Here is a 16454-nt window from a genome sequence, read left to right as displayed (position 1 = left end):
AAAGCAGAATGAGTAGAAGACAATTCATATTTTGAGTTGAATGTTCAATTTATTTACAATTCCCCATACATTTGATCGAGATCACAGTCATTTACGCAACAATCGACTTCTGGTTGACCAGATGGCCTGGCAGAGGGGCCACATGGACGGCTCCCGGGTTGGCAGCAACGTACTTCGCAGCATGACCCTGGACTGGGAGGTAGTTGTTGTATCCGTAGCCGTATCCGTGACCGAGACCGTATCCGTGCTCCACACCGTATCCTCCATACAGACCCAGCGGGCTGACCGTCTTCAGAGTGTTTACGTTGGCCTGGACCACAGTTGGGGCGTACTTGGCGCCGTAGTATCCTCCATACAGACCCAGCGGGCTGACCGTCTTCAGAGTGTTCACGTTGGCCTGGACCACAGTCGGAGTGTACTTGGCGCCGTAGTATCCTCCATACACACCGTTGTTGTAGACAGAGTACGGAAGAGCAGTTGAGTACGGGTAGGAGAGGCCATGGTCCAGCACGGACGAGTAACCCAGTCCACCAAGCGACGAGTAATGGCCCAGACCATCATAGGCACCCACGCCATGAAGGCCAGAGCTGTAGGCGTACGGAAGGACCGACTGCACCGCTGGCAGATATGATCCCTGAGAGACGGTGGCCAGAGCCAACACAGCGATCGCGACGAATCCCTAGAAGGAAGAATAAAATCAGTGATAACTTATCAGTATCATCAAATGTTGGAAAATTGATCGTTAGAACCCACCTTCATGGTCACAGTTGAGTGCGTTGATCGATTGGATATGATCGCGAAAACGTTGCAAGTGAACTGTGATCGTTTGTCCCAATGATCGTCTGCTTTTATAACGAGCCAAACGTGACGCTTTTCCGGCCTTTTGTCAGACCTTGATGACGGAGTTTTCCTTTCGTTTTGGACTTCCGGTAGAAGGCGCTATAAATGATGCGTTCGATTGTGTTTTTGGTATCAGTGTTCGTACAGCTCTTCTATCAACACAACATCCAACCAATCCAATCAAAATGAAGGTAAGCTTCGTCGGAAATCTCGATACAAACATCCCTGTTCATCCAATTCTTCTCATTCCAGTTCTTCATTGCAATCATGGCTGTGGCGTTCGTCGCTGCCTCGGAGGCGTCCTACCTGCCATACGATGATGTCCTGTCCTACCAGCACGGCTACGGCTATGGACTTCCGGTGTCGAAGGTGGTCTATGGCTCGTCGTACGGTCTCCCAGCAGCGGTGGACAAGTACTCCTACCCATCATCGTTGTACGGTTCCTATCCGGCCGTGAAGAAAGTGGTCGAATACCCGTCGGTTGCTCCAGTACTGGCCACCAAGGTCGTTGATAACAGCTACGATCTGGGATACAACAAGCTGGTCGCTCCAGTCCTGAGCAGCGGATACGGTCTGGGATACAACAAGCTGGTCGCTCCCGTCGTCGCCACCAAAGTCGTCGATAATGGACTGTGGAACTATGGAGGATACGGTCTGGGATACAACAAGTATCTGCCATCTACCAAGTATGTTCTCTAAGCTTTCCGACACCGACGTGATCAACCTTCACAATCGAACTACCGGAATCTCTAATACCTGTTCTGGGGCTACGTTAATTTCGCCATGAAAATAAAATGCTTTTACGTGTTATGCTACTTTAAGTCCGTTTTCTCAACCAGTACTCATATTTCCCTGTGTGTAAATGGAATGATGAGGGAACAATCTGTAATTCAAATAAGGTGTCCCTCCAACGATGAGCGTTGGATTGCATCTTTCACATCCATTCCCCCGCAATACGCAAATAAGTGACCTAAGAATGCAAAGAGTCGATGTCACTTCCAGGAAGACTGACTTCATTTGCTGGCGATAAGAACTGATTGGCACACTGCTACGGGAGCTAATCTTTATGCAAAGAGGCTACACCACACCACATTACCCCGTACTTATCATCATCAATTGTTTGAGCTACATTCCTTCCATGATCATGATAGTAGTATACGATCACTCCACAATACTTCTGCCGTCAGTGCACTTTATTTCTTTCATGAGCAATAGAAATCAATATAAAAAACACATCACAACGTTACCATAATATCGGTTTTACATGATTTATTCTCTTCAATCGTTATAGCGAAACTTCATTCTGTTTTCCCATCTGCATCTGCTGGTAGTGTGTCCCATTCCTTTCCAAGCCGCGTCCGGGTCGTTGTTGAAGATCAGGAGAGTGTGTGGTGCGCGGTTGTTGTCCCATTGTTGTCAACCCACAACACGCCCGCTCTCCTTATCTTCTCCCATTCCGCGGGCTTGGATGCCGATCCGTCTCGATAAAGGGTAATGTATATGAGTCTGTATATGTTGCCTCTCCTGCCTGCAAGCAAGCGTTACTACTCTCTCTACTCTTTCTCCATTTATCATCTCATTCCAAGCCACGGAGTTGAGCGGGTTTTTGGGCCGCTCGCTTCCTTCTTCTGTGTACGTATTCGATCCTTATCATTTTTTTTTGTTTTTTTGTTTGTTTGTTTTGTAGCTGCTGTAATTGTTTTGCTATTACCATTTGCACATTAAAGTGCACACATTCCGTTTTACTTTACTTTCTTTTTCATTTCTTTTTATCAGTAGTGTGTTTTTGTTTTCCTCTATCCACTTCTAGTTTTTTTTTAGTGTTTATGTATATTGTTTGTTTGTTTCTCTTGTTTTGTAATGTGTGTTTTCTTCTCCTTCACTTTACGATGGTTACTAATTACTAAATATTCTTAAATGTCATTACTTCCTTTTCTTGTCCTTTTTTCTCCTCTCGTTTCCGTCCTTTCCAACACACGAACTCAACCATCTGAACCCTTTCCCGCCGCCCAACAGCACTCGTGTGGTGGGCAGCGCAACAGCCTTTCCTTCATTTCTTACGTTCTCTTCCTTGTCCACTCACACACGCGCCACTGTCCTGGCGCCATTGTTTTGTAATGTTATTAATTATATACGGTAAACCACATTCATTCGTCACGCACGCATGCAGAAAACCCATCAATTGCACAGGCACCCGATCCCGATCGTACTATTTATGCTGTAATTTATGTATTGTGTATTGTATGCAGCTGTTCATTGAAGGAGAGAGAGAGAGTGTGTGTGTGTGTGTTTCGTTATGTTTTTTCCCTCTCCTTTCCCTTCTCGTTTCTCTCTCTCTCTCTCTCTCTTTTTTTCAGTTGTTTCAGCGTGTTTCTTCGCAGTACAGGTGTGTGGCGCTATACTAACGTTCCTTTCAGCTTTCTTCACATCGCTTCCTTTCATTTCCTTGCCATCCTTCCATTATCACACCTTAATCTAAACCCAATATTTTCTGTTTTTCGCCACCAACATCATGTGTGTGTGTGTGTGTGTTTGCAGTCGTCATACTTAGCTTGCTTCCACCGTCTAGTGTTTGTTTTTCAAACACACACACACAAAAAAGCATCTTGTTTATCATATTTCTCGATTTCCTCTTCCTTCGTTCCGTTTTGTTTTCTTCTCCTTGGTCTACTTATTAAACTTAAAGTAACCGTAATGTAAACCACACCGAAGGGGATTATCGAGTGGTTTTTGTTTAATGTGTTTTTTTTCTTCTTGCATTTTACTATGCCGGGGGGCGGCCTCGGGGGTTTGTGTTTGTAGGATCGATGCTTTTTTTCATCCCCACTCGCCCCCAAAAAACAGTTTGTTCTGCTAGTAATTCATTTTCGTTGCACTATTTATGCTTCTACACCTTCTGCTTCTGTTATGCCTTACACCTACATACACATGTATATATAATGTATAAGTTGTGTGTGTTTTTTTTTCTTCTGTAAATTGTTATCTTGTTGTTGTTACTTGTTTTTGTTGCTGTACGCGTGGGAAGTGGTTTTTCTTATCCCTCTTCCACTCTGCTTCGTTAGTAGGTGTAGATATTCAGTACTGTTCCTAGTATTAAACCGCTACAGCCGGGGATGATGACGATTAAGTTAGTTTGAGTTTGAGTTTGCTTCTATTTCGGGCTCTTACTGCCGCTGGCTGTGTAAAGGTTGTATAGTTGTATGTTTAGTTGTTTTTTTTTCATTTGATGGTTTGTTTTGTGTTTAGTTTCTGGTTTAGTATATAGTCACAATAACACGCTAAACTGGATCATACGTTAGATGATGCAAGACGAAATGTGGGATCGCATATTAAAGCAGCTTCTTCACCCTTCCCAACGTGTATAAGTGTGTTGTTGTTGTGTATCATCTTTCACGTGTACTTTAATATTCTAAATCCACCGTACCACGTGGTGTGGGCTTCACTTCCTATATCCTTTGCATTCTTTTGCCTATTTATAAGTGTAACACATACAGCAACACTCCTATCTCTTCTTCCTGTCCTGCTGTGCTTGCACGGCTGTGTCGCAGTCAAAGTTTGCTAAACCTTCACCACACTGAACACTCTCCATATATCCTTTCTTCTCCGTCTTCTTCTCCACCCATCCCCATTCAAATGTTTACAGACTTACTTTCGAGAGAACAGAGAGAAAGCTTTTGTTTTCCTTTTTTTTTCTTCTTCTTAATAGTCATCAGGCGCAGCAGCTAGAGCTAGAGCACTAGTAGTAGTAGTAGTAGTAGTAGTACACAGACACACGGACACACCTCATATTTTTCACTATCACTTGTCACATTAACGGCGTCTTCTTTTTTGCTCACTCTCCCCTGCTACATTGCCACCCAATTGGCCCCCCACATACTGAGCTGCTCTTCGTGGGGCGATTGGACACACCACACTCACACCCCAAAAGATTACTTTCCTTCCCACAACACATATTGTTTTCGCTAGCCTAAATATCCTCTGCACCGGGGGGTTTCTTTTTTTTTACATCAGTAATGCCACGTACTGCACTGTTGGCTACCTTCTTCCTTGCAGGATTGGCTGGCTAAATTCATTTAAACATTACTATTATCCTTTGCTCCCATCGTCATCGGCCCGCCCTTGCTTTTATACACAAATATCTATGCCGTCTCTTTTCTCTTGTCTGGCCCTTCTCTTCGTTTCATCTCTCTCTCTCTCTCTAGTGTCCACTCATTGGCATTGGTCGACGATGCGCGTGTGTATGTGTGATTTGGGGGTGGGTGGAGATGGAGTGAAAGCTCTTCATTAGCAAACTTCGCAAAAAAAATGCGCTTCTTAACAGTGGCAAGATCTTGATCATTGCATTCACATGAAAAAACAAACAAATAATAAACCTACAACGAAGCGCGCAAAACGTAAAAAAAACGAAAAAAGGATCGCGCGTTTTGTCCGTCCGGTTCCTGCCTGACGGTAAATGATCAAGTGAGCGTGACGCAAATTGACCGCGTGCACACAACTCTACCAGAAGGAAGCGTGATATACACGCTAGAAGGATACAAAAAGACAGCACAAGATCATGTATGGGCAATGCGGAAACGTAAAGGAAATAATCAACAGAAGCGTGCACAGGCATTGGTTTTTTTTTCTTCTCTCTCGCTCTCTCTCTTCACAATGAGTTTACCGAAACATAAGAAAACAATAAAATAACAACATACAAGCGAGTATGACCTAGAAAAAAGTTCACATAATTTGATTGATTTTCCCTTTTTTTCTATGCGATTTCCTCCTCTAATCCTTGCGCGGTAGTAGAGCACTGTGTTGCTCTTTAACTGTGTGGTTGTGTGTGTGTGTTTGTTTGTGTGTAACTCCAAAACGTTTATGGAGGGGGATCGGATTATCAGTCTACATGCCTTTAAAATAAAGAACAGTGACTTTGTCCTGGCGCGCGAGCGTTAATTCTCTTGCAAATCTTCCTCTCTCTATTTATGTGTGCCGCGTTTTTACTTCCCTTTTCTCTACTTTGTTTTACTAGTTTTGCTAGGCATGTAGCGTAGTCGTATGCGCGCTACTTACACATCATGTTTCCTCTTCCTATCATACACGCACGAACGCACGCACGCAGCTCACAGCAACACACGCGCGAGAGCTTCTAAGCGGTGAGCAAAACGGTTTTTTACGTCCTAGCCCTACTGATCCATACATGCCAAATATCGTACCAAACGCGGTATCATCCTTCATTCCACAATCACTAATTGTGTGTTCGCTTGTTATCCCCCACCCCACATTTGCCGCAGCCACAGCTCGTCTGTTTATCTCCTTTGCTTGCGCGTTTAACTGGTTACCTAGGTGATTGGTTTTGAGAGTTGTCTCTGATTCGATACCTACTATGATGTAAATTTGTTTGGAATCTGTTTGGAGAAATGGACCATTGTTTTTTTTTTTTACCTAACATTTTATAGGGATATTTTGTTCGGGAGATAGATGCTGATGACCCAACGGAGCAATGGAGAGAACAAAATTCAAAAACTCAAAAAGCAATTGATTTGTAGGAAAACATCACCAAAAACTATTTCGAACAGATTTCTACTCTCTTCTTTAGAACGTGTGTATTCCTCTGTGTGTGTTTGTCCAGAACGTGTCGAGTTTGAACATCGACACAGTGTGGGTGTGTGTGTGCGCGCGCGCGGGTTAGAAGTAAACAAATTAGAGAAACATTTAATATTATTCCGCATTCCGTGCGTCCAGATTTTGCCCGCGCAGACGAATCGAGGAGCGGCGCTCGGGCGTTTCGTGCCGCGAGAAGGAAGCTGCCACCACCGCCGCATCCACGCTCGGGTCGCCGCCCCCGACGCCACTGTTGTTGTTGATGTTGTTACTGTGCGCCGACGGCTGGCCGCCGAGCGTTTGTGGTCCGCCGCCCATCACCATGCCGCCCGGTTGCTGCTGCTGCTGCACGCTTCCACCCGCACCGCCCGGCGGCTGGCCCTTCTGTAGCTCCGTCCGTATGAAATGCTGCAGCAGGTGGCGCGTCTGGGGCGACATTTCCTTGTTCTTGTCGGCGGCGGCGGCAGCCGCTACGGCCGCCGCTGTCGCCGCACTGTTGCCACCGACCACGCCGCCGCCCGAGGTCGCGTGGCTGCTGACGAGCGCGGTACCGACGCTGCTGCTGTTGTTGGCATTGTTGACGCTGTTGACGCCGCCGGCTACTACCACACCGCCGCCGCCACCGGCCACTTTGGACGGCGTCGTTACCGAGGTGGTGTTGGCGATTTGCTTCTGTTGCTGCTGCTGCTGCACCTGCTGCACCTGCTGCTGCTGTTGCACCTGCTGCTGCTGCTGTTGCTGCTGCTGCTGCTGCTCGTTCTGGGTGGCACTGGGTGTCCGGCTCTGGCCACGCTTCATGCTGGTGAACGCGTTCAGGTTCGGCCGCCCAAACTTGAGCATATTCCAGTCGAACACGTAATCGTACACGAAGCCCTGCCGGTGGAAGAGCGTGCGGAACAGCTTGCGCAGATAGCAGTAGTCCGGCCGCTGGATGAAGTCCATGTGGCGGCAGTACGCGAGATAGAGGCTGAACTCGCGCGGGTACCCCTTGCACAGCTCCTCGACCGGCGTGGACAGCTTCTTCTCCGAGATCCGCTCGTACTTCTGGCGCTTGTTGGCCGCCTTCAGCCCCTGCCAGGGCAGCGTGCCGAGGTTGAAGTACATCAGCACGTACCCGAGCGACTCGAGATCGTCCCGGCGCGACTGCTCGATGCCCAGGTGCGTGTTGATCGAGGCGTACCGGGCCGTGCCGGTGAGGTTTTTGTTTTCCCGGTACGGGATGTGGGACATGCTGCGCGAGTCCTTGTACTTTTTCGCCAGCCCGAAGTCGATGATGTACACCAGGTTGCCCTTCTTGCCGAGCCCCATCAGGAAGTTGTCCGGCTTGATGTCCCGGTGGATGAAGCTGCGCGAGTGGATGAAGTCGATGCGCGAGATCATCTGGTCGGCGAGCAGCAGCACCGTCTTGAGCGTGAAGCGGCGCGAGCAAAAGTTAAACAGATCCTCGAGCGACGGGCCGAGCAGCTCCATCACCATCACGTTGTAGTCGCCCTCCGAGCCGCACCACTTGATCGTCGGGATGCCGACCGCGCCCTGGAGCATTTTGTAGAACTTGCTCTCGATGTGCAGCTGCGGGTGCTTTGTCTTGATGCATTCGAGCTTGATCGCGACCTCCTCGCCGGTGGAGATGTTCGTGCCGAGATAGATGTCCCCGAACGAGCCGGAACCGATCTTCCGCCCGAGCCGGTACTTGTTGCCAACGCGCAGCTCCATGACTGGTGGTGTCTGTGTGGTTGCAGTGGCGTCAGTGGACGACTCTGGTGTTAGCGGGATGTGTGTGTGTGCTTTAGCCAAGCTTTAGTTTACGCGGCCACGTGCTTTTCGTCCTCTTTGCTGGGGGCTGTTACGATTTAGTCTTCCTTTTCTGCGCGCCTCCACCTGCCACTCGCGATCGCCCCGTCGTCGTTGCCGCTCTTTTGACTGCTCCGGAGCGGATGATCCTGCTGCTGCTGCCCTGCCGTTTGTCTCACGGACAAAATGGACGATTCACACCTTTAGTACACACACACCACGTTGTTCGCGAAGGGTTGAAGTTTTACATCCATTTGTTGCCGGAATCGTTGTGCCAAAAATGAAAGGGGGAGAGAGAAAAACAAGCAAAATGTTAATCAAAGGTAACTACGTTCCAAGGAGAAGCGAATAAAATGTTTTCTTTTTCCAGCGCGTCTCGTCGATCCACGCGCCAACAGCGTTGACCATGAATGTGTTTGGTGGCAGAGCATATGTGTGTGTGTGTGTGTCGAATTATCGTTCGTTTTTGCAAAGGCGTATTTCGTGCACATTAGCAACATGCATCGACTATTTTCACTGCCGTAGAATCCGCGCAACTGACGTGCGACACGTGCGAAACCATCATCAGCTCCGAGAAGATGGAGCACTAAACAACGCCCCACCACCAAGTTTTTCTTCACCTTGGGGGGGATGAAGTGGAAGCAGTAACATTTGCGACACGAGAATCGAATGATACACACTATTTACTCCCCACCCACATCCCACAACCACGGTTACACGGATGGGGGTGCTGTGCTCAACAGAGCTAAAACAGCGATAGACGGACGGAACACAACGGATGAGATGCTGGTGGTACACTTTGTGCACTGAGAAGAAAATTGCACATCACTTCTTCGCTCCTCTACCACCACCACACCAACCACTATCAACCGTACAACAGCACGTGTGGGGTGGTGTGGGGGTACAGCAATTTCGTTCGGCCTCCATCTGCATTGGCATGTGCGCGCTGCTTACTTTTTCTTCTGCAGATCATAACACTGCGCGCCCTGACGTTGAATTAAAATCGTCTGCATTTTCTCGACCCCAACACATTTCGTCCTCCACAACCGCGCGCACCGGAGACGAAACAATAACATCACACACAACAAAACGAACGCACGGGCGCGCGGGTCAGGAGGAGAAGACACGGGTTGCGCTAGCGCGTGTGTGTCTCAAGTCTCAAGGAAACAACGCACGGGGGGGCAAGGATTTCACATACACTGTGTGGGGGGGCGTTGCATATGCTGCAATAAATAGTAAAGGAAATATGCAAACGTGTGTGGGGGTATGCGGCGCCGCTCCGTTTGCGAGGTCACACTGTGCGAACTGGACTAACTGCCAACCCATCGATTGTTTCTTGGGTTTTTTTTGCAAGCAAATGGAGCCTGTGTAACCATTTAAAGTTTGCTGCCCAGATCACTGCACAGATATCATTATTAAACTAAGATGCTGTGTGTGGACGAAAGCCATGGTCCCCCCCTTGGAGGTGGTTGCCATAGCAATTGGCGCCGTTTCCTTGGGGGTTTGTAGATTGCACTTTAGCAGCTGAAACAGTCGCAGGAAGATTTGGCCCATATTTTTCTATGTGTAATCGTGCTTATCATTTGAATTTACGTATTTTAACAACTTTTTAAATGATTTTTAATAATGTCCTATAGTATCCAATTTAAATGACGTTTCACAACGTTCATCCTACCAAAGCCATTATCGAAGATGACGAAATAGGATGCCCAACGTGGTTGTTCACGGAACCAACAAAATGCGTCAAAACCCCAGCGACCTGTTAGTCCCGGGGACGCAACGGAACGCAAAAACGGGAAACCATGACACACACACGGTCTGTGGGATGAGCCCACAAACACTCGCCCGCATATATACCGTTTCAAACGAGTGGACCACCAGCCAGTTGATCGTTGCTCGGTTACGGTTCAGGGAAGCCGCCCAGCAATTGATATGCCGTTTCTGCTGCTTCACAGCGCCTTTTCCTCCCTTTTCTCTTTCCGGGGGTGCTGCCTCTGGTGGTACTGGGTACTATCATCAACAACACCTGCAGCATCTTCTTGTGGGTTTGATGGAAACCCAGCACGGGGCGACATTTGGACAACTCTCTCTCTCCCTTTCTCTCGAGTGTGTTTTGTTTTCGCTTAATGCCCTTTTTTTAACCACACTCAGCACACACCTCAACGTTTACTACGATGGCGGGGAGATGGTGATGATGATGATGGAAAGGTACATCACAGCCAAAAGGTTCCCCACCGGAAACACAGTCCAGTTGGCTTCCCTTTGTAAGATGGAAAACTAAAAGCGCCTGGGCTGGAAAAGCAAACGAAACGAAAAAAAAAGGCACTCCATGAAACAAAAGTATACATTTCAAAGCCAAAGCACGCGGCGGCACGGTTTCTCGATGCTGCTGCTGCGTGGTGGTGGGGCCGCCACCGACAGAAGGATGTCCGACAAGTGCAGCGAAAAGAAAAGAAGGCCACAACCATGCCCCCCAAACTGACATCTTTCTCGGTCTCACTCTTTTTCTCTTTTTCCCCCCTCAAAGTGCCTGGATCCACCACAGAACAATCCAAGAACGGGCTGTGTGCACTGCCATCCCCTCGGAACCGCACAATCACACACACACACGGTGGCCAGGGAGACATTTTTTGTTGTTGGTGTTGTGTGATTCATAGTCCTTCATTCGTGGAAACGGAATTCGAGGTGAGTTGCCACTTTTGATAGCATCCAGCATTTTTTTGGGGTCTCGCGCGCACAACTTTATCACACGATTGCGCGTTACGCAGAAAAAAAGCTGCGATAAACACCACAAATCACACTTGGTACGCGCTTGGTCATTGCCAATAGAGGAGAACACACCATTAGTAGGAAGAGAAGAATCTGTGACACATTTTAAACATGCACTAAGATGGGTGATTGATTTTTCACTTCGATCGCACCAGAGAGAACCCGTTTTCCGCTGCCAATAAATGCACACTTGCGCTTGTGGCGTTGCGTACACTTTGTTGTTTGGCTGTCATTTTGTTCGATTGTTCAATGTCCGTGTGTGTCAGGTGTGCGCGCACGTTGCTAGCGCTACACGGATTGGGGAGGTTGGGGCCATGACGCTCTCAGCGGGGCTGCTGCTGCTCCTCCGCACACTCCCTTTGGCACACGGAAGCACACCTCTTCCCACGAGAGAGAGAGAGAGAGATTGTACGCATTTTTCCTTTTTTTGGGTTAGTGTTTCCTTACCACACCACAGCGCCGCCTACTACACTCTGTCGTCACCAGCAACGACTACGACTTCGACACACAAGGGTGGCCGCCACCATCTTTGGCCCTGCTCTACACAGGCAGAGGGAAGGCACGCACAGCACTGCACAATGAAGCACAACACAACAATAAAGGGCACACAGAGCGATAAGCGACAGAGGAGACGACTTGGGAAATGGTTCCTCGGGACAGAAAACGTGTGCGCTCGGTCGTGTGCAATACAATGATATGACTGCCTGCCTGCCTGCCTTCTGCCGTCGTGTTGGGGTCAGTTCTTGGTCAGCGCTCGCGCTACCTGGCGGCGCTCCGTCGTTCTATTCGTTCGCTTCCTGCACGTACACTGCTACACTTTGCACGCACACACGCTTGCAGGCGCCCAGGGTTATGCGAGTGTGTTGCGTGAACGTGTGTGTGTGTGTGTGTCTGTGTGCGTTTCTACACTCTTCTGTCTCTTTTCCTCTCACAAACGGTACACACATACGCACCCGCAGGGCATATATTTGCTTCCTTTTCTAACGTTGCTTTTTGTTCTTCTAATAACACACACACATTCGAATCCTATCTCGCGTTTGACAACGTTCAGTGACAGATTCGAAACAAAGTGTATTGCTGGCAGCACTGCAGCAGTCAGCGCGCATATGTAATTCAGGGCAGGCAGCACTGCCACCCGACAGCGACTGTGTGCATTTTAGTGTGTGTGTGTGTGTGTGTGTGTGTGTGTGTGTGTGTTTGTGTACGCATGTGAAAGCCTTGTGTTCCGTAACACACGCACACTACTGCCCAGGCTGATTGCGTATTTTACACTTTATGATGTGCCCCCCCCCCCCATCTCCCTTCCTTCTCCCTTCCTCTACATCAACCAACACAGACGCACGGACCACGTCTACGGGCTACGTTTAATCCAGACCAGCCGAGAACTTCCTTTGTTGTGTCAAAAATTGCTCCTTTTAATAGCCCCCTCGTCGCTCTTTTGCTGGCTTTTACTGTGCACGCACACGTTCATACACACACATACACAAACACACTGTTCCTAACCTGCTTTAAATCAAGCGCACACATTCGATGGCAGAGCAGCGTTTTTATTAAACCTGACCGCGAGACACAACCCGAAATTAACTTCCATGCGATGATGGCGGCCGATTGTCGCTGTATGGGTGTGCACTTTGCGTCGCAGCAGGCAGCCGCACACACAGAGCCAATGATGGCTGCTCGGACTCCGCCACAGCGTTTGAAGGACTTCCAGTGGCGCCAGTGATGACCTAAAGCGGACGCATTACGGCACAATGGGTGGAAATTTGGCCACAAGATGCTTCAAATTACGCACCAGAAAGGTCACCCGCATTTGCTTCATATACTTCAAGCTCTCGCACCATGGCTCCTGCTGCCGTTCAATATGCAAACCACACTCACACACACTCATGCACATCCACACAACTCCCTCTCTCCGTCATCGTCTTCGCACACGCACACGCAACAACCCTTTTTACCCTGGAGCCACACTCACACACACATTCCCCCACAAGCAGCAGCGCGATGCAAGATGGAACCAGGGGGGAAAAAGATTCGATTTTTTATAAATGCAAGAAACTCACGTTTGACTACCGATTCGAGATGGTAGCATCGAGTTGGCCGACTCCGGAGTCCATGTGGGACACGGTTGTGGCGCACACACTCTCACACACACACGCAGACACTTGGCAGGGGCGGAATGGGAGACGCGCGCGCGTGTGTGCGGGGCACGGAACAGGAACAGGAACGGCACCAAGCAGAACGGCCACAAAAACGTGGAAGTGCTGACGGACACACACACACACAACACCTTACCCAGATGGTTGGTGCGCTGTGCTTTGGCTAGGTTGACGCACGTTCCCCGTGGTCCGCGCGGCGAGGTCACGAAAAAACTAAGGAAGCCTTTGAAAATTCAGCGATTGTTTCAGGAAAAAACTACGAAACGAAACACGACCTACGCGCACGACACGGGTGAGGTGTTTCTTTTTCACTGCTTCTTCACACTTCACTGTGCGCTGTAGTGTGTGCTCAGCGCTGCCCGTTTCGGTTCGCTCTGTCTCTTGCCTTCCTGCTCGCTCCTTGCTGAACGAGCTGTTTCGTATCGCGCATAAGGGCCTGTTTTGAGGGAGTGAGAAAGCGAGAGACGGGATCGCAATCTCACCAACACATCCAGCGACGGCCCGTTACCTTCGTTATGTGGTTCCCAGGTAACATTTTGCTATCGACGTCTAGGCTGGCCCTGGGAAGAGAAACGTCATTTCTGGTAAACGCTTTTAGTTAACATGCTTTTTATGGAATGCTCGACAATTGGCTGACAGTTCCATTCAAAAGACTGAAAGTTATTCTCGAATTTGAATCGAATCAACTCCTGTCATATATTCTATCAATATGGCGTTCCCGCCAAACCAATAAGCCCACCTAATCCCTACACCCAATTTGGGTGCGAGTAACAGAGAAGAAATAGTGTAGTAACGCACACACACACATCCAAGTTCACACTACACATTCGCACAATCCTGCGCGCCTGCAAGAGTGTATAGGTTAGTGAGCTTTGATGTACCTGCAATGAAAACAATCTATTCAATTTTATTATTAATTTAAATTGAGAATTATTTTATGATAGCTATTAGGATTTTATGATACACAATACAGGTAGTTCCTGAGATAGACGGTACCTCTTATATGCGAATTCAAGGATACGCGGTTTTATAAATTTGGTAGTTCTTTGAACAAACTGTTCTGATTTGACAGATCAATTGTAGAATGCCAAATAATTCCTCTTTTAATTGAATGTGAAAATTGAAATTATTTCAGTCTGAATTTCAGTCAGGATTCAGACAGAATCATACAAAATAATTCATCAATTGGCTAAAACCAACCCCTACGTGCCAATTTGCACGAAAATTAGTTATATTTCGACTGGAAATTACGAGATTCGATTTTCGCAGAAATTTTTGATACGCGTTATTTTGCGGCCGTTTTTAGTCCCCATTAACCGTGTATCTCGGGGACCGCCTATATTCAATTTCAACAGTCAAATGAAAGAATCGGATATTGCAAACAATTTTGCATTTGATGTTTGGGTATTTTTCAAACTGCTCCGTGTAATTATGTATGAATGTTGACATGTCATCTAGCTGTCAAATGCACCGATATCGATGACAGCATCGCTCAGGGGGGTGTGTGTGAGTGTAAAAAATCGCCGTATCAACAACTCAGCAGTGGGAAATTCTGTATCGAAAAGCAGTTTAAGCAAATAGTAATGGAAGCACTGTACAGCTTACCCTTCTTTCTGTTCGAGGTGCCGAACCTGAAGCTTAAGCGGCCATCATGGCTCCATCAGCCATCCGCGATGACGGTCTTCTCGTTCGTGCTGCTCTCCTACTTCCTAGTCACCGGAGGTTTGTGTCGGCTGGAATGTGTACGCTGGACGCTACCGTCTCAAGCTAAAACTTTTCCCTAATGTTTGTAGGCATTATTTACGACGTGATCGTTGAGCCACCGAGCGTCGGTTCGACGACGGACGAGCATGGACATTCGCGGCCGGTCGCGTTCATGCCGTACCGGGTGAACGGCCAGTACATCATGGAGGGGCTTGCCAGCAGCTTCCTGTTCACGATCGGAGGACTCGGCTTCATCATCATGGACCAGACGCACACGCCGGGCAAACCGAAGCTGAACAAAATTCTGCTCATAGCCATGGGCTTCATCTTCATCGTCGTGTCGTTCATTACGACGTGGATTTTCATGCGAATGAAGCTTCCGGGCTATCTGCAGCCGTAAGGGGGCAAGCCCGGTCGGTTGAGAGGGAGTTTCGAGGTGTCTCAAGTGTAACTGATAAGTCAAAACTGTCCTTCAAAACGATAGAAATACAATTTTATTATGAAATTGTGCGCTCTCACACATACACTTAAATTAAATCACGATTTTTGAGACTATAAAATGATCGAAAACACATTATTCGAACGATGGTTAGTGTGGGGGAGCAAAGGGATTGCAAAACGGTGCATTACAGTCGTATACGGAAGGAGCTGGAAGAAAGAAGATTCCATTAGTGTATGGTTTAAAGAAGCTTGACAAAACGCTTGACCACTTACTTTATAAAGTCGGATGATTTATCGATTATATGTTCAAATTCGGCAAACGACAGTGCTCCATCGTCGTCTAAATCGGCTTCCTCGAGGATATTCTACGACGAGAAAAATAGAAAAGTATATAAAAGCAGCAAATAAGTAAATACTACATAGGGAACAAATCTTACATTAATCAGTTGATCAATATCGTTGTGCCCAAGGTCCGAGTTGTAATCGACCAGCCGTTGAATGACTTGCTTCAGATCGTTCCGGCCAATCATATCATCTCCATCGAAATCTACAAACAAAAATCGAACGCGTTTTATCAGCAGCAGTTACCACCTTCCCACTTCGTCCGTCCACCGTCATTTACCGTAGATGCGAAAGGCATGCTCGGCTTTCACCGCCTTTGGTGCAGCGTCGGAAAACACGGACATCATGTCGAGAAAGTCCTCGAACGTAATGTCACCATCGTTGCTCGAGCTGAATACCTTGCAGATCCGATCACCGAACGGGTTTGCCTTCAGCTCCGGATACTCAAGGACCTTGCTCATGGACAGCTTCGCGTTCTTGTTGTGGCCCACCTTTTCCGGGGCTAGATTCTTGAACTTTTTGTGCGCACTGGAAGAGGAAGCAGCAGCAGTAGGGAGTGGTGAGCTTGTAAGTGGTAGGGCACTTTGCGTTGTTCAGTGAGGTAAATGGGGCGTAGCGTACTTACTATAAGATTTCTTTTTTCGTAAAATATGTCAAATCTTCGTAGTCCTGGAGTTCGTCCTCGCTGAATTGGCTGTTCGCCTGACCCATTATTACCTCGTCGCTGTGTGAAGGGCGAAGGTGGTAGGTGCTTTTGGCAGATTTTTGCTAAAATTTGTAGAAGTAAAAAGTGTACACAAAGGGAAAATATTTGTTATTGTTAATTTG

General features: G+C 47.9%; 5 protein-coding genes across 10 annotated transcripts; 2 read left to right on the top strand and 3 right to left on the bottom strand.

Moving 5' to 3' along the window:
- Nucleotides 1-29: 29 nt before the first annotated feature.
- LOC120954585 (uncharacterized) lies at nucleotides 30-862 on the bottom strand. The gene is made up of 2 exons (XM_049608184.1): nucleotides 754-862; nucleotides 30-679 (listed from the first exon to the last, which is right to left on the bottom strand). Exons 1-2 carry the CDS (start codon nucleotides 757-759, stop codon nucleotides 92-94), a joined length of 594 nt encoding a protein of 197 aa, XP_049464141.1. The 5' UTR covers nucleotides 760-862; the 3' UTR covers nucleotides 30-91.
- An 81-nt stretch (nucleotides 863-943) lies between these two features.
- LOC120954589 (uncharacterized) lies at nucleotides 944-5230 on the top strand. Its single transcript, XM_040374662.2, has 2 exons — nucleotides 944-1031; nucleotides 1093-5230. Exons 1-2 carry the CDS (start codon nucleotides 1026-1028, stop codon nucleotides 1537-1539), a joined length of 453 nt encoding a protein of 150 aa, XP_040230596.2. The 5' UTR covers nucleotides 944-1025; the 3' UTR covers nucleotides 1540-5230.
- LOC120954584 (casein kinase I-like) lies at nucleotides 2095-13594 on the bottom strand. Of its 6 annotated transcripts, XM_040374658.2 has the most exons (3): nucleotides 11431-12464; nucleotides 11056-11361; nucleotides 2095-8415 (listed from the first exon to the last, which is right to left on the bottom strand). In XM_040374658.2, exon 3 carries the CDS (start codon nucleotides 8134-8136, stop codon nucleotides 6541-6543), a length of 1596 nt encoding a protein of 531 aa, XP_040230592.1. In that variant the 5' UTR covers nucleotides 8137-8415; nucleotides 11056-11361; nucleotides 11431-12464; the 3' UTR covers nucleotides 2095-6540. The 6 variants fall into 6 exon arrangements, with proteins under 6 accessions (XP_040230592.1, XP_040230588.1, XP_040230591.1 ...); XM_040374654.2 differs by lacking the exons at nucleotides 11056-11361; nucleotides 11431-12464 and adding an exon at nucleotides 13044-13594; XM_040374657.2 differs by lacking the exons at nucleotides 11056-11361; nucleotides 11431-12464 and adding an exon at nucleotides 13276-13594.
- A 1018-nt stretch (nucleotides 13595-14612) lies between these two features.
- LOC120958642 (putative oligosaccharyltransferase complex subunit CG9662) lies at nucleotides 14613-15380 on the top strand. The gene is made up of 2 exons (XM_040381583.2): nucleotides 14613-14861; nucleotides 14933-15380. Exons 1-2 carry the CDS (start codon nucleotides 14723-14725, stop codon nucleotides 15241-15243), a joined length of 450 nt encoding a protein of 149 aa, XP_040237517.2. The 5' UTR covers nucleotides 14613-14722; the 3' UTR covers nucleotides 15244-15380.
- On the bottom strand, nucleotides 15315-16453 carry LOC120958641 (calcium and integrin-binding protein 1-like). The gene is made up of 5 exons (XM_040381582.2): nucleotides 16252-16453; nucleotides 15907-16154; nucleotides 15722-15831; nucleotides 15558-15649; nucleotides 15315-15491 (listed from the first exon to the last, which is right to left on the bottom strand). The coding sequence occupies exons 1-5, from the start codon at nucleotides 16335-16337 to the stop codon at nucleotides 15470-15472; spliced, it is 558 nt and encodes a 185-aa protein (XP_040237516.1). The 5' UTR covers nucleotides 16338-16453; the 3' UTR covers nucleotides 15315-15469.
- Between the last annotated feature and the right edge of the window lies 1 nt (nucleotide 16454).

Source organism: Anopheles coluzzii, chromosome 3 (assembly GCF_943734685.1).
Source record: "Anopheles coluzzii chromosome 3, AcolN3, whole genome shotgun sequence".
Taxonomy (NCBI): domain Eukaryota; kingdom Metazoa; phylum Arthropoda; class Insecta; order Diptera; family Culicidae; genus Anopheles; species Anopheles coluzzii.
Note: the sequence above shows the minus strand (reverse complement) of the source record. Positions and strands in the feature narration are given on the sequence as shown.

Excerpts from the sequence above, each read along its gene's own strand:
- LOC120954584 (XM_040374654.2), bottom strand. The coding sequence starts at position 8,136 with ATGGAGCTGCGCGTTGGCAACAAGTACCGGCTCGGGCGGAAGATCGGT.
- LOC120958642 (XM_040381583.2), top strand. The coding sequence starts at position 14,723 with ATGGAAGCACTGTACAGCTTACCCTTCTTTCTGTTCGAGGTGCCGAAC. Across the intron at positions 14,862-14,932 it reads CTACTTCCTAGTCACCGGAG|GCATTATTTACGACGTGATC; the intron begins GTTTGTGTCGGC and ends TAATGTTTGTAG.
- LOC120958641 (XM_040381582.2), bottom strand. The coding sequence starts at position 16,337 with ATGGGTCAGGCGAACAGCCAATTCAGCGAGGACGAACTCCAGGACTAC. Across the intron at positions 16,155-16,251 it reads ACGAAAAAAGAAATCTTATA|TGCGCACAAAAAGTTCAAGA; the intron begins GTAAGTACGCTA and ends TTCCTCTTCCAG. Across the intron at positions 15,650-15,721 it reads ATATTGATCAACTGATTAAT|AATATCCTCGAGGAAGCCGA; the intron begins GTAAGATTTGTT and ends TTCTCGTCGTAG.